This window comes from Ruditapes philippinarum, unplaced genomic scaffold (genome assembly GCF_026571515.1).
Source record: "Ruditapes philippinarum isolate M1 unplaced genomic scaffold, ASM2657151v2 ctg2054_1_1_1_1, whole genome shotgun sequence".
Classification (NCBI taxonomy): Eukaryota; Metazoa; Mollusca; class Bivalvia; order Venerida; family Veneridae; genus Ruditapes; species Ruditapes philippinarum.
The window spans coordinates 249,336-265,978 of record NW_026855828.1 but is presented as its reverse complement, the minus strand read 5'-3'; the positions used below and the strand labels follow the sequence as shown (position 1 = coordinate 265,978).

The window sequence follows — 16,643 nt, the reverse complement described above, 5'->3', positions numbered from 1 at the left end:
ACAGCTCTAATCGTTGAACAAAGGAGGTGAATATATAACTTTATGTGTACAGTATTTCTTATATTGAAAAACAAGTATCTCTTCCTATGTATTTTTTACAAACAAGACAAAAATTATGAAAAAGAACCAAAAATATACTTTTCTTTGATTTTAATCATCATTTTTTCTATAAAGCACTTTTTGCAACATAAAAAAAGTCACTTTTAAATTAAATATTTGCCTGTATATTTGCCTATATTCAAAAAATTGCCTGCCCTCTACATAAAATATAAGTGAACAGTAAAATGATATAAGCATGATATCTTCCATTGTTCTAGAAACCTCTGTTTTTTCTGGGGGAAAAATGCAAGGTCCATATGTTGCAGGCAGGACTATGAAATGCTAGCATTGATAACTTTTTTTTTTTCTAATAACACACTCATTATTTTTATCCACAAAAAGCTTGAGATAATCATGAGTCTAACATGATTCAAAACAATTCCTCCATTTCCTCTGTGGCACTAGAACGTCACAATGTTATAAGCTATGATCATCAGGATGATAGAACTCACTGAGGAGTCGATAAACATAAGACGGTGCTGTACCTCCACTGTAAATACAAACATTTTATGTTTAGTATACACACATACAAAGTGACAATACATGTTTACTTTATTATTATAAAACTCATTTCATATTTAGAAACATATACACACTACTGTCAAATGAAGTGGAATACACAACAGGAGCTGTCAATAAGATAGCATGCTCGACTATTCTCAGTGCTCGACTGTAAAAAAAGGGACATAATTCTGAAAAAGGTAACTCAGAGGTAGAGGACCTGTGCCCACCATGTTCTGTTATATTCAACTCATTCTCTTCAGTAGTTTTGAAGAAACAACATGCACGAAAAACCAAAGTTTGACAGCGACGCCAACCGCAGGGCAAGTATAACAGCTCTCCCTATATAAATATCACATAAGTCTCTTAACAAAATTATGAAAACTCAGAGGACATGTATAAAATACTTACATGTTAAATATGTAGAGAGTTACAAGTTCTGGAGGCACATAATCAAATACGGGGTTATGTATTTGAACTTGTGAGAGAATTTTACCCTCAGAAAATTTCATTACATGTTCTGGGCTCTCAAACTTGTTAAATGCTTCCTGGAATAGAAAATTTATTTCAACTTTATCTAGGTTAAGACAATAAACTTTTACAGCTGTAAGATTAAACATATTTCGTGTGAGTTATATTGTAAAACAAGTTTTTTAAACTTATCAGTAGAATTAGTTAATAAATAAATAACATGGTTACAACCCCTATAGTACTCAAGACCCTAAATCCTTTGTTTCAGTGGCAGGCAACTCTATCACTTAGCAACATATGAGTATTAAATGATAACACATCATTCAGATTTCTTTACAATAGGTAAAAGGAGCATATTTTTTCTTACATTTTGGCAGCAATTAAGAAAATACATACCTGATCTTCTGAACATAGAAACTCTGGAGACAACTTGAAAACAGCAGCACAAACAACCAGCTGAAACAATACACATGAAATCAAACACAGTGTTTTTACAAATTCTAATTTGCATAAGATCCAATATCTTATCTGACATATGAATACAATGAACAGATGCCGTAATGTTAAAACATTGCTTTTAAAGAGATATACTTTTGATTAAAGTATAAAATACACAGTTACATTTTTATATTCTGAGGAAAGAATTATGTCATATTTATTATCCAGTTGTATTTAAGGTAAGATGATTCCATTTCAGTAATCAACAAATTCAGTATAAGAAAACACTTACCGGTACAGAATAATGTTTAGCAGCCAGAGCTATAGCATGACTTCCATTTATTGCCTTCAACCTAAAAACAATAATAAAAAGAGTTAACATTTTATTTAATTTTTTTCAATAAATATCAAAATGACAATTCAACAATTTTAATTAATAACTTTTTTTAATGCCAATCATGTATGTCATGAAAACTGCAACATGTCTCACACTATGGTAGTCACAACATAAGCAGTATTCAACCTAAATAATGAATGTATTTAGAAAGACCAGGAAAATATGACAGCACAGTAGTATAGTAAGAGCAAGTACTTATAGCCAAAACAAAGGGAAAACAAAACTTAAGTCAAATTTCCAGCTTTGCAAATAATGCTAATTTTACCGGCATTTATCAACATCAACATTATAATATATGATATTGGAAAATATATGAGTTCCATTTCAAGATATAAAATAACCTTACCCTCCATTGGCCATTACTGTATGAGTTCCTATGATAACTTTGTTGACTCGAGACATTATTGCAAATACAGCTGAATCATTAATTACAGTAGTCTCTATTCCTGACTTGGCTAGGCTAACTGCTAACTCTTGACCCTGTAATATAAACATCAAATATTTGTGTGTAATAAATGTGTTCTAGACAATTTCTCATGCTTTACAGAACACATTGTTTCTTGTGGTTACAACATATGTTCATGCAGAACATAACATATTCCCAGCATTACAGAAACAAGCGGACAACAGAGTTGAACTGTCAGCCTTCTACATGCTTGCTTGATAACTTCCTAACGTGAAACAAGAGCTGTCAGTAGGACAGCAACGCTCGACTATTCTTAGTGCTTGATAGTAAAAAAAATGCTTGATACAGTTTCCTCCTCCTGTTTACAGGTTGGGGTCATGATGGTGAACAAGTGTGCAAAGTTTCAAAGCCATATGTCTATGGACTTTGAAAATATTTGAACTATTACAAAAACTTTAACGTAAATTCTAAGTCGAAAAAGGGGCATAATTCTGTCGAAATGCTTGATAGAGTTACCTCCTCCTGTCTACAGGTTGGGGTCATGATGGTGAACAAGTGTGCAAAGTTTCAAAACTATATGTCAATGGACTTTGAAAATATTTGAACTATTACAAAAACTTTAACGTAAATTCTAAGTCGAAAAAGGGCATAATTCTGTCAAAATGCTTGATAGAGTTACCTCCTCCTGTCTACAGGTTGGGGTCATGATGGTGAACAAGTGTGCAAAGTTTCAAAGCCATATGTCAATGGACTTTGAAAATATTTGAACTATTACAAAAACTTTAACGTAAATTCTAAGTCAAAAAAGGGGCATAATTCTGTCAAAATGCTTGATAGAGTTACCTTCTCCTGTCTACAGGTTGGGGTCATGATGGTGAACAAGTGTGCAAAGTTTCAAAACCATATGTCAATGGACTTTGAAAATATTTGAACTATTACAAAAACTTTAACGAAAATTCTAAGTCGAAAAAGGGGCATAATTCTGTCGAAATGCTTGATAGAGTTACCTCCTCCTGTCTACAGGTTGGGGTCATGATGGTGAACAAGTGTGCAAAGTTTCAAAGCCATATGTCAATGGACTTTGAAAATATTTGAACTATTACAAAAACTTTAACATAAGTGGTTACGCCGACGCCGACGCTCGGGTGACTGCAATAGCTCTACTTATTCTTATCGAATAGTCGAGCTAAAAAGTCATTAGTTAGAAATGAAGCCACATCAAAGAGGCTAAAGATTCAAAGTAAACAACTCTAACCACTCTGCCACTGAGGTTCCTAAGAGATTATACATCTTCCAGCACTGATTTAAGAGAATTTTAAGAAATTGTAATTTTGTGACACAAAAGTTGTTACTGCTTGTACATAATGTTTTATGTAACTACCAAACAGTAAAATCAAATGAAATACACATATAACTTAGTAGAATCAAAACACAGTGCTATACCTAAACATTTTGAGATATTTTTGGCAATACAATGGCAAATGCTATTACATTATGTTCCTATCTTCATAATTGTGATTCATTATAAAGTACCGGGTAACTTTCTTTATTTGAATGGGAAAGAAAATCAATTGTGTTAAAATTGTATGTTATAACTCATGAAGAAATCTATAGTAAAAGTTGAACAAAGTCATTTTCATCCTAGACCATAAAAGTTTATCAATAATACTCGAACCAAATAATTCCAAATAGTAACATTTGTCTACCTACATGATAAAATGGAGCACATTCCACAACAATGACCTGAAATTTTCTTTTACGAGCAGCATCCTGAAAATATACATTCATAATAAAATAGTTCTAGAAAACTCTTCCATTCTATATACAGGTAAACAAGTTAACACATAAACTGATAAGGTATAATATCTGTCAAAAATAAATCATCATTTGGGGATAAACTTAGAAAATAATTTTTTATTACATGTGCAATGTCAAATAATATTGCACTGCATGGAGTTTATAAATGCAGTGATATAGAAGTAAGTACTGTTGATGTATCTCAGCTTTTCTAACATCACTTTGTACTTTAAGTTATTAATCCTAAACTAATAAGAACTAATAGTACACATAAATTTACAATACTAACATGATATATAGGTGCTACAAGAATAAAATATCCTCACAAACATGTGTTAAAAAAAGTTATCCATTAGTCTTCTTGCAACAACTTATTCTATCTAGGCCAGCACTTTTCACTTTTTAGTCAGTACATATTTTTAAATTTCTGCCCAAAAAGGTGAATAGTGTTGTTCAAATTGAAAGGTGGACAATTCTTTTTTTTATTAATCATGGTAAGAGTTAAAGAAAAGAAAAAGATAAATTAAGCAATGGTGGTAGAATTGTGCATCATAGACTTGAATCAATAACAAAACAAGATTAATTAATTAACACACAGCACTACAGAGAAAAGCTGCATCAATCAATAAATCAATTAAGTAATTTCATACCTTTAAAAATGATTCAACAGTTTTAGATTTTCCTGCAGTCATTATAACTTCATTAGAATGGATGTGTTCAAGAGATTGTGTAGCAATATTATCACCACTGAAACAATGTAATACAATATACATTATTTAAAACAATAATGTAAACAGAAAATGCTAGGAAGAGCCAGAAAAGTACATATCCTTTTCAAAGCTCACTTGAAACATTTTACTGTAATCTATAGCCAACATATATTTTCAATATTTGATGTCAATCAATTTGTCACTTTTGAACTGTTAATTGTGAGAATGTGAATGTTTCTGTATTAAAAATAATTTCTCATACTTGGCAGCCCTAAAAAATTGATGTATCATAAAGCCAACATACATTTATTGTTTAACAATTATTCTATTTAAATTCCAACATTCAAATTCATCAATATGCAAATTTGGTTGTTTACAATGCATAACACTAGATCATGTTTGAATTCCTTTTTATTACATAAGTTTTGGGTTTGTTTGTTTAAAGCCCGCATGGAATATCGGGAAACTGAAAGTGTTAGCCTCATTAAATAAAGTTGTTACTTACTTACTTACTTACTAATAAACATGCATGTCTTTGACATTAAATATAAACCAACAATAACAACAACAAAATCTTCATATTTATACAGTTACATTCACCTAACATGGTTCCAAATTCTTAATTTAATTTAAATAATGTCACTCTATTTTGAGAAAAGTGTATGACATATTCCTGACTAACCTCGTTTCAAGTTCAGTTTTGAGTTCTGTGGTTGCCTCTATGACAGTGGCTTTAAGGTCTCGCACAGGTAATGTAAAGTCATCAATCTGACCCTCCGCTGTTAATAATTTCTACAAATAAAAATATGTAACTTAGTTTTAATATGCATACTTATAAACATTAATATACAAGGATTCTTCATATCTCAATAAATAGTTTTAATCAATAACTTTCAACAAGACAGTAACTGATCTTGACTCGAGGGCTAAATATCTTTTTTCAAAATACTAATCTGATCATACTGTATGGATAAATTGTAATATTTAGCTTGTACAGAATTTATTTTAGTTTGATTGTGTAGGGAGCTTTAAGCTTATAGTCACACTTTCCAATCTTGTTCCTGGAGCCAACTTCTAGTACTAAGAAAGGAGGGTAAAGTTTCTTGCTCAAGGAAACAATGGCCTGATGGGTGATAACCTACATGGATATTGATCCTAAACTGATATGTTAATCACTCTGCCATGGTGCCACCTTTTGTAACACATGTATTTCAGATGTGTTGTGTAATTATGTGACAATCTACATTCAGCTCAAAACAGAAATAACATCTTATACCAAGGAAAACCTTTAACAATATTTGGAGTACAAATAAATAAAACAGATAAGTAAGAATTAAGATAGTTACATGTAAAGATTCTTGTGGATCACCTTCTTCAGATTTGCCCTTTAGACCACTGAAACAGAATTATTTCATTTACAGTAAGTGATAAAGCTGCAAGATAATCCTACATATATATCTAACTTTCTTATGCAATGCAAAGATTAATGCTACTGTACCACCTATGGAAGATAAGAAGAACTGGTAAAATACTTCATCTTGGGGATTCATTTTTGCAAATCCCAATAAATGTAAAGGATTGACTGGAAGAAAGACTTGGAGAGGGGCAAACTAAAAATCCATTATAGAGTGATTCTGAACAATTGTACCCTCTAGTATAACTGATAAAGAACTAACAACTGAGCTTCATATAATAGTAAACAAAAATTGTCTTTAGATTGGCTTTTCAATATAAACTCAGGTATGATATAAAATGTAAGAAATCTTAAAAGAAATTGACAAACCTAGCATATTCCTCCCTGATGATTTTGAGTACTCTACGCACCATGTTACCTATGGCAGACTCAGACGGTTGGGCAGCCATCATTTTCTGTCCCTCTGTCTTTACTATATCCATCAGTTCTCTACAAAATAATTTATTTATCTATGTAAGATAAGAACAACAAACAAGAGGGCCATGATGGCCCTGAGGTCGCTCACCTGTATATAGGCCCCAGGAGCGGGGCCAGTTTAAACCCCAGGGCTTTTATTTGAACAAACTTGGAAGACACTCATTAGAAGATGTTTCACAATGTTAAGTTTTTACTACACACATGTAATGAAAAACAATGATCTCACCCCCTCCCCCTCCGGCAGGGCCAATTTTCACCCAAGGGCTTTTATTTGAACAAACTTGGTAGACATCCATAAGAAGATATTTCATGCTAAACATCTAAGCTCTAGCTCATTGGGTTTTTTAAAAGAAGATTTTTAAGTTTTTACTACGACCACCAAAGGAACATTCCTGTGAAGTTTGGATGAAATTGGCTTAGTGGTTTATGAGGAGATGTCATTTAAAGTAAAAGTTTACGGACGGACGGACGACGGACGGCGGACGAAAAGCGATCACAAAAGCTCACCCTGTCACTTTGTGACAGGTGAGCTAAAAATATTACATTTAATAAAAGCTATTTTTTAATATTTATTTTTACTTTTAATATTGATATCATAATATAGAGATAATCTTAACACTGGATAGTGGAAATGTGATGGCATTTTAGTACAAAAATAAACTTAATGAAATAGTATAATCATAATTATACTTAAAGTGATATGTGTAACAATGTTGTAACTAAATGCACTTAAATAAAATAGCCATGGCAATATTATGACATATCATTAAATATCAACAGGCATATGCAATTCATTTTTATAATGATTCATTAGAACTTAAGGACAATATGAATATTTGAGCCGCGCCATGACAAAACCAACGTAATGCGTTTGCGACCAGCATGGATCCAGACCAGCCAGCGCACCTGCACAGTCTGATCAGGATCCATGCTGTTCGCTATCATTTTCTTTACTTGTAATAGGGTTTCTAAGCGAACAGCATGGATCCTGATCAGACTGTGCGGTTTTGTCGTGATGCGGCTCAAATCATTTAAGTACTGATCACTATCATGCTAACATATTGCTATCTTCCAAATAATGATGACTACTTACTTTGCATTCATCCATTTTGTCTGTGATATAATTCTCACCATCAGAGACACTGTCTTATATGCAACATTGAATGAACCTTGTATTGTACTGCAAAAAAACAATATATACATCTTTACATAAATCTGATAATTGCAAAACATTTAGATCAGAACATTGAAAACATTTAAACTCAAATTCTTAGGTTTTACAGAACAAATAGTGACATTGCTGAATTCTGTTTATACTTAGTGTGTACATGAACAATAATGGTTAATATAATAGTAGATCAGATGCCTGCATCAATATACCCGTAAAATGAATGCACAATTCTTTACCTCTTGCACCCAAATGCACAACAGATATCAACAATACATACAATTTATGTATTTGTTAAATAAATTCAATATCTAAAAGTTCATTAACTTTTATTGAAACAAAACAATTTCTTAAATAAAAAGGTTATTTTTTCATTTTTCGTGAAATATGATATACTTTTCACTCAACATGATAAAATGCCACATATTTTCACTCAACGTCCATATTTCACTCAAACAAAAAAATATCCTCTTAATATTTTGAAGTGTTTTTACTTTTTTCCGGGCTTTTCTATGCATCGTTTATACTAGACATTTTTTTGGTCATAAATTTATGGGAAGTCACGGTGATGAAAATAATGCATATACATATAAGAGACAGAACCTGCTGTATGACTCTACAAGTTTACTTGTCGTATTTGCTTGTCATTGTTTATGTTGCTTTTCCAAGAATTAAAAATATCAAAAGGCAATCTTTAATGTATTTAGGGGGTAATCAGAGTGGTGGTGTTGGAAGTTTTTACTCTAGATCTTGGCAGTAACCAACATTGAATTTACCAGAGCAGTTCAGCCACCACATCGTTCCTGGGCAAGCTGTCAAGCACTTAACAAGTAATACAGGGAAGTCAAAGGCCAGGACCGGAAAGAGGGCTAGGGCTATGGCTTGCCCGACTTTAGATTACATGTGTATATTTGAAAGAAAATTGGCTCCAAAATAATTAAAATGGCTCATGAAAATCACGATTGGCTCAAACTTACGAAAAGTATGACTTTTGGAATCTCCAGTCTAAATTTAGCATTTTCTATTTTAAGAATGGAAAAGTACAAATTTGGTTTTCCATCTATGACTTCCGTTTTATCACTTTTTCAAAACACAGCGACACAGTCTACTTTCTTGTGGGTCATTGACTGGTTTATATTTGTAACTTCCCTTCTGAATGAAATATTGACATGAACAGTAACACAGTCTAATACATTGACCTAATGGTATGTTTTATATGTTTATGACACTAATTGGTGTGAAAATACCTGGCAGATTGTAGAATATGCACATAATATTCAATATGAAACAATAACTAGCGGCATCTCAAGATTATCGCTAATCAAATCAGCAGTTGTGTATGAAATAGCGACAAATTATGTACTGCAGTTGGCGACTTGACCAGTAAATTTAATTGTTGTTGATAAACAGATCAAAGAAATTATGAGTTGGTTTTTTTTGGGGAGGGGGGATTATTGTCAATAAAATCTAACCTAATTATGGCTCCAAAAACATAAAATTGAGAAGGAATTTATTTGACATTTGAAGCTTTACAGAGTATTCTTGAAAAAAAAAATAAGATTGACCTTATTGTCATGCTTTAAAGGGAACCTTGATGCCTAACTTTTGGCAAATGTTATATAATTACTGACCTCTAACTTTTATGATTACTGACTGTAAATTATATATGCAAGATTGTTAATTTGATAAAAATGTAGCTACCAAAATAAAGTTGGATATAGTTTATGTTTTCTAAATATCTCATGCCAAACCATTGCTTGATTTGAAAATAAAATACAGACAGCCAATTTTCGCCACGAAAAAATGGCTCAAAGAATTTGCTAGCCCTATAATATAGAATTCTATACCAACAATGATATTTTCAGAGTCAGTTCTAGTATGGCGCCACCATTTTCAATGTGATACAACAATACTAAGCTGGGTATTCCAATAACAAAACAATCGCAACTTTTTGGATTTATGTTTATCTTCGAGCGTTCCAAGTGAAAAAGGGAAGCAGTGCATGATATACAGAATGACACCTTTAATGAACAATTTTTTTTACTGACTTCCCCATTCATAGGCTTAGCCTTATTCCATAGAAGATGCTCCACTTTCGCAAGGAACTCAAACTTCTTTACATGCTAGACCAGGGGTATAGGGGCAATGACCGTAGAAAAGATTTCATGATCAATGATCATCAATTACAAGGAAAGTGACCTGCACTATCCAGGAATCGAACAAGGGTCGCCCGAATCACAGCCCAACACTCTCCCTATTGAGCTACCCGATGGCTTAGGATAATCAGATATATGGCAAATCACCAATATCAGTTATAACAACAGCTGCCATAACAACTGACTTGAAACCAAGTTCCTATGCCATTGGGTATTGAGTTTTACCCCACCCACCTTTCCATATGTTAACTTTAAGTCCTTTATCAATTGGAGGTAAATTATCACCCTTGTTTTAAATCATCTATGAATGTCTCAATCCTTTCATAAAGGTCTTGGTCCCTCTTATCTGTGTCAGCAGGCATTTTCTTCAATTTTTTCTCACGCAACTGTTTGTCAATTTTTTACTTTAGAGTGATTTCCCTTAGAAAAAGCGGTGCGTTATATTTGTCTGTCGTGAATTTAGCTTTCTGAAGATGTAAACAATAATGGAGGAGGGAGGAGATAATCTTGAAATAACAGACAGAATTGAACAACTAGAGCTAAAAGATGATGTTGACATCACTCAACAAGAAGAAAATACGGTTGAAATAGACAGCAAGACTAGTGATAGCACATCGTGTAGCAATGATAATGAAGAAAATACGAAGGATAATGAAACGAAAGAATCCAAAAACCCGGAAGAGAGATTATGTGGATGGCTGCATCAACGTGCTAGAGGAATAGGTAACCTGAAAACAACGAGGTTAAGATGGTTTCAGTTTGGTGATGAAAATTGCAAGTTGTATATATACAGGTAATTAGTTATTTTGTTCAAAAATAAAAAAATTGGCATCAAGTTGTTCATTGTACAGTGATGATTTCTAAAAAAAATATATATGTATTTGATCCTAAGTCAATTGCATACAGTATACTGTGCTCCTCTTAGTTCACGGTACTTAACACTTTAAAACAGTAAAGAACACAAACAATAAACTTACACTACAAAAAGTGCCATAAACTGTATCATTTAGTTATATTTTTCTGCTATATGACACAAGGAAACAGCAATATATTCAATCAAAATTAGTTTTAATTTGTCAGATGAAGACCGTGTGTCAGCCATTTTGAAAATAGTATGTCATCATTTAACTCGCGGTAAAGGTGTTTTATTTCAGTTGTTTCATGTTTCAGTTAAAAAAATTTTATGTTATTTTGCATAATTTTAAATATTAAAAGTATCTTTACATTGTATATCAAAATTTATTTTTTCAACAAACAAGAACATTTAGAAATTGATGATTGTTTCAGACGTATGCACAAATTTAATGGACTATTGTTGTTTTTTTGCAGAAGTTTGTAAAATGTTGTTCAGTTTTACGTAAAAATATATAGATTTAAACTATTTTGCACAAAAACTTTGTTGTTAAGGTGTTTGAATGAAATATGTCAAGTCTGACCAATTTTAACACTGGTCACATGAAAATATGCCATTACTGCGAGATAAGTGATGACGCGGAATTAGTGATGTTGAGCACACATAACATTTCAGGCTGAACCCAATCGGCATAAGTGCAGAAATTGTCCACAAGATTGTTCCGGTCCGTTTCAGTGAGACGTTTTGGCACTTTTATAATGTTAAAACAGGAAATGTTCATATTGGTTTACAAGATGATTTGTGAAAATATGTATGTGAATACTATTAAATTTAAATACCAATTCATTTAAAAACAATCCTGGTAGATTTGATTTTAAATTGTTTAAAAAAGCATTGTAATGTACAGGATAGTACATAAAGTACTAAAGTTGTGTGATAATTCAGACATGGAAAAACCTCGATGCCCCCTCTGACAGTTATCCTCTGTGCATTTGCCCCCCCCCCCCTTTGATGTCAAGGGGGGCATTTGCCCTTTCATCTTTTTGAAGGGCGGACATTTGACCCCTAAAATTTTGAAGGGCTGACATTAAATTTTGCCCTATGTGTTAAATTTACTGTAAAAAATATAGAATGAATTTTGAGCAAACACAAAGTAAAGCTTGATGGTATAATTTCCTAGTTTCTTTTATCAATTTACCATTCTTTTACTGTTTAAATAACATTTTAAGTATTATTTTACAATCTTAATTCATGCATAATGATATTATAAACATTAAAGGTTAATGATTATGAGTAAAATTGAACTGACATACGTTTAAGATCACTGTTGAAACCGCTAATTTATTTATTATTATGTTCATATACTAGGCAAAACCTTAAAAGAAAACAGTAAAAATAAATGGAACAAATTGCAAAGATAATATGAAAGTAGACAAATCTGAACTCCTTGGTGATTATTTTTAAGCCAAAAAGTTGCGATTGTTCTGTTAAAGGAATACCATGGTGTTTATCCTTGAGTTACATTAAAAATAATGGCACCCAACTCGAATTGAAACTTAAAAAATTTTATTGATAGTTACAGAATTCTATATATTTTTCAATTGTTTTTTATTTGATTTCTTTTTAAATATACATGTGTAGTCTATAGCTGTGCTTAAAAATTTTAAACATGGGGGCAAATGACCACCCTTCGTTATTTTAGGAGGGCAAATGCATATGAGGGGACAAAATTATGTCTGCCACAACAAAAAAAGAGGGCAAATGTTTGAGGAGGCACATGTCCCAGAATCTCAATTATGATTTCATAATCAAGAACTCATGTTTCTTATTGTAAATAATAACTTATAATACATCATGTTTCTTATTGTAAATAATAACTTATAATACATCGAAAGTCAGCAAATGTTGGTTTCTCTCTCATTCGGGGTACAAACAAACTTTTACAAACAGTAAAGCAACATGAAGATATAACAACAGAAGTTTGTTTGCACCCTGTTATTACTAATATTAGATAAAAAAAAAAACACTCATTTTCTGAGTTCCTGATAACAGCTATAGTGGAGAGAACAAATATAATTTTATAATTTTATCATATTTTGTACAGGTTTTAATATACCTTAGTTGGACAACCTTACATGCGATAATCATCCTCATAATTAAGAAAACTTTCTGTACTAAGAAATATATATATTAAGTACGGAGATCTAATGTGTCTGGGTTAGGTTTCACTGATATTAATAAGAATCTAAGATAACTAATTATAACATAAAAGCCATGACCTTTGTAGTAGTTTTTGAGTGTTTTTTTATCAATACATTATTGAGGTGCTAATTTTGATCAAACAGGTCATTTTTAGTTGCTGCTTATATCAAAGGGGAATAAATGTGCAGTGAATTTCAGGATTATCAGCCCTTTGAAATTGGCCCTCATTTTGTATTTCAAGTGTGAAGTAAATTTCTTTGACTTTTTTTAAAGAAAAAATCCTGAAAGAAAACCATTCTAAAAAGTATTCTTCACGAAAACAAACAAGAACAAAATATAACTTTACATTTAGTTGGTAAAGCAACATGTGTATTTCTTTAATATTTTGGACTAGGGCATATTAAATGAATCTTAGGATTTTCTAACATATCAGACAGGATTATCTATTGTCTACACTGGTGCTAGAAAAACCTGTATTACACTCTCGAGCTAGATATTCTGGCCTGTACTGGTAGCCAGTGTAAGATCCTTATGAACTTTTCAAATTTTGTTACATTTATAAAAATAACAAAAAATGATAAAACCTAATGTAAAAAATTATAAATCTAAATAATGCCTTGCTTACAATTTGCAAGTAGTGAATTATTGATAATATTGAACAAGTTGAGATGACTACCAGATAGAGTTGTTGGCTGAGTGGTTAAGGTCATTGACTTCAAACCACTTGCACCTCACTGCTGTGGGTTCGAATCCTATCAGGGACATTGGATTATTTCATGTGAGGAGGCTTAGATCCTGCTAGCTTACGGAACATCAGTGGTTTCTATTCAGCTGCCTGTTTGTGCCTGAAATAATGCATGGATGACCTGATGTATTCCTCCGCCACAAAAGCTCAAAAGTTGCCATAAGACCGTTACAGTGTTGGTGCAATGTCAAACACTACCAAAAAAAACATACATGTAGAATCACAACAGATTGCATTGATGTGCAAGCTAGCTTCACTTTATACTATTGCATAGATTAGTTAATGTTTGAGCTAACATTTAGAAGATTAATTAGGATGTCATTATTTTAATATTTGTGTTTTTTATTTTAGAGAACCGCAAGATTTGGTTCCTCTTGGAGAGATCAATATAGGAACAGCTTCCTTTTACTTTGATGCTGGAAACAGGGATAAACAAGGACTTTTCCAAATAAAGTAATTTCTTCATTACCTGTATTTTTGTAACTTTGAATGCACTCCATCAAATCAACAATAATACATTATGATCTTGAAGAGAACTGACAGTCACCCTTTTATATAATTTCTCTTAGTTTGAACTTTTTAGACTAACATATTCTGTCTGCTTTATAAAACAAGTGTTCTACCTCATTGCCTTCAATGAAATGTTAAACTTTTATCGCTAATGTCATGCCAAACCCAAACTTGTGAATCTAGGGTTCTTCATACATACTGAGTTATGATGGGTACATTTATTATGTGTGTATTGAGAGAGGACACTCATAAGCTTAAATAGCTTTCTGCCCAATTTAAACATGTATTGCACTGTATGAATATTGTTAACTTGTGTTGAATAAATATGTTTAATCTGACAGTGAATTAGCATAACTGGAACTTAAACCTGAATACCTTAAAATACTGTACCATGGCTGTACCATCTAAGCTTCTTGTTGCTTACATATTCTCTCCCCAAGCTAGTAAACAGTTTTTAACTGTAATATTTACAAGAGTTGAATTATTGTATTTCAGACCAAAAATTAGGCATATTTTTATATACATAGTTTGATGTGATTGATTAACCATGGTTATATTTTTCCACAAAAAAACAAGATTTAAACGCAATGAAAATTGAGTATTTAAAGCAAAATAAAGGACTACATGTTGTAAAAAAACAAAAGCAAACATGTTTTTGGGCTCTTATTGAATTTAAGATAATGTTATTTATTTACAGATGAAGTAGATCAGCTTTGATAAAGCAGGAAATTATTGTATAATACATGTATGATAACTTGACATTGTTATCTGCAACTTTTAAATGGGCAGCTTCCTTTCATAAGCTATTATTTTCAGTTTTGAAGGATGTAATTAAAGTCCTGTTTTATCTGCATGATGAAATCTTCAAAGTTTTATTCATCTATGAGTAATTTATGAAACTACTTCCAAGAATATAAAAGAAGTTCTATGCAAAACAAACAATACTTCAGTTTCATCAAATTCTATTGATGAGTTACCAAAGTTAAAAATGAAAATACCTCAAAAAGAAATTTTTATATAAACCAATGGATTAAGAATTTCTGATAACATTTTATTTCACTTTGTCCTGATAAAAGGGATTATCTCCGGACTCTATGAACAAGCTATAAGAGGATTTTTTACATAATTATAATGTTGACTTTTATTTGTTTTATACTTATTAATGGTTTTATTGCATGAAAGAATAATAAGAAAAATAATATAACATATTTGAACAGTTTTTATCAAGAATTTAAAGATTACACATTTGAAAATAAGTAAGAATTTAGCATTTGAAATTAAGTAAAAAAATATTATCATGGAGGGGCAAAATGAAAAAAGAAATTTACGTTCATAACTCTTATTATATACAGTAACAAGTTAATTCTTTTTTTTTAATCTCCAAAGTCATAGAAGTATATTAAAGGGTTTAAAGATCTTATGAAATATTAGATAGAAATTTATCAACAGTAAAATTATACTGTTTCTATTTATCTTATAGTGGATTATAGGAAGAATTGTGATATAGAATCATATATAAAAATGTCTCTTGTCATATAACATACATGAATATTGTACATAAACAGAATAAAATGTTCCGATACAAAATATAATGCTGTTAGTCTGTAAGTTGGATTTTAACTGTTTAACAAAGATTTCATGCACATACCATTCATTCATCTGACAATATTATTATATACTTCCATATATACTTCCATATATTTTTTTCATACTAGCATTTTTGAAGTATTCATATGAAAAATACTTTTTACAGCAACCATATAGCTTTATACACTTTAGCTTACCCTCCTCCCTGATAAAACGTGTAAAAGTAACACTTAATTTAATATACATGTAGATAAAAAAATGAAAACTGTATTATTATGTTTAAATTGAAATGAATATTGACTGGTTATGTTATAGATCTGATGGTAAGGAGATTTTGTTGGATGCAGGGAACCGTCACAACATGATGTACTGGTTACAGGCTTTACAGAATAAGAGGAGAGAATTTAACTTATCTCGTGTCAATGTGTCACATGATAGAGTTGGACAATGGTCAAACAAGGCAAGTATTTCAGTCAGCTCTGCTCTCAGTCAACTGTTTACATTTAAAAATCACCATTTTGATGAGTTAATAATTGCTTCCAGCATTGTAAAACTTATCATGTTAATATCTTGTGGTAAAAGGTAGGCCTTTTGGAAGATAATTTTGAAAATGCAACTGTCACATGTTTCATATTTGAATATAATTTACAGTCAAATAATGCTGGCACATTTTTGTAGATTTCAAAATAACATCAACTTAGTAAACTTACCA

At 31.5% G+C, this 16,643-nt stretch overlaps 2 protein-coding genes across 3 annotated transcripts in view; one reads left to right on the top strand and one right to left on the bottom strand.

Moving 5' to 3' along the window:
• Positions 1-144: 144 nt before the first annotated feature.
• On the bottom strand, positions 145-10,459 carry LOC132744523 (translation initiation factor eIF-2B subunit beta-like). Of its 2 annotated transcripts, none has more exons than XM_060733269.1 (12): positions 10,269-10,292; positions 7,804-7,890; positions 6,603-6,722; positions 6,166-6,214; positions 5,502-5,611; positions 4,760-4,856; positions 4,023-4,082; positions 2,253-2,386; positions 1,802-1,862; positions 1,468-1,527; positions 1,012-1,148; positions 145-589 (listed from the first exon to the last, which is right to left on the bottom strand). In XM_060733269.1, the coding sequence occupies exons 1-12, from the start codon at positions 10,274-10,276 to the stop codon at positions 517-519; spliced, it is 996 nt and encodes a 331-aa protein (XP_060589252.1). In that variant the 5' UTR covers positions 10,277-10,292; the 3' UTR covers positions 145-516. The 2 variants fall into 2 exon arrangements, with proteins under 2 accessions (XP_060589252.1, XP_060589251.1); XM_060733268.1 differs by lacking the exon at positions 10,269-10,292 and adding an exon at positions 10,320-10,459 and having other exon boundaries at positions 149-589.
• The window catches only part of LOC132744515 (TBC1 domain family member 2B-like), a 44,572-nt gene continuing 38,339 nt past the window's right edge, over positions 10,411-16,643 (top strand). Inside the window, exons 1-3 of the mRNA XM_060733244.1 lie at positions 10,411-10,827; positions 14,186-14,287; positions 16,247-16,391. Of these exons, the coding sequence (XP_060589227.1) occupies positions 10,520-10,827; positions 14,186-14,287; positions 16,247-16,391 (555 nt within the window). The 5' untranslated portion in view covers positions 10,411-10,519. The remainder of the gene's footprint in view (positions 10,828-14,185; positions 14,288-16,246; positions 16,392-16,643) is intronic.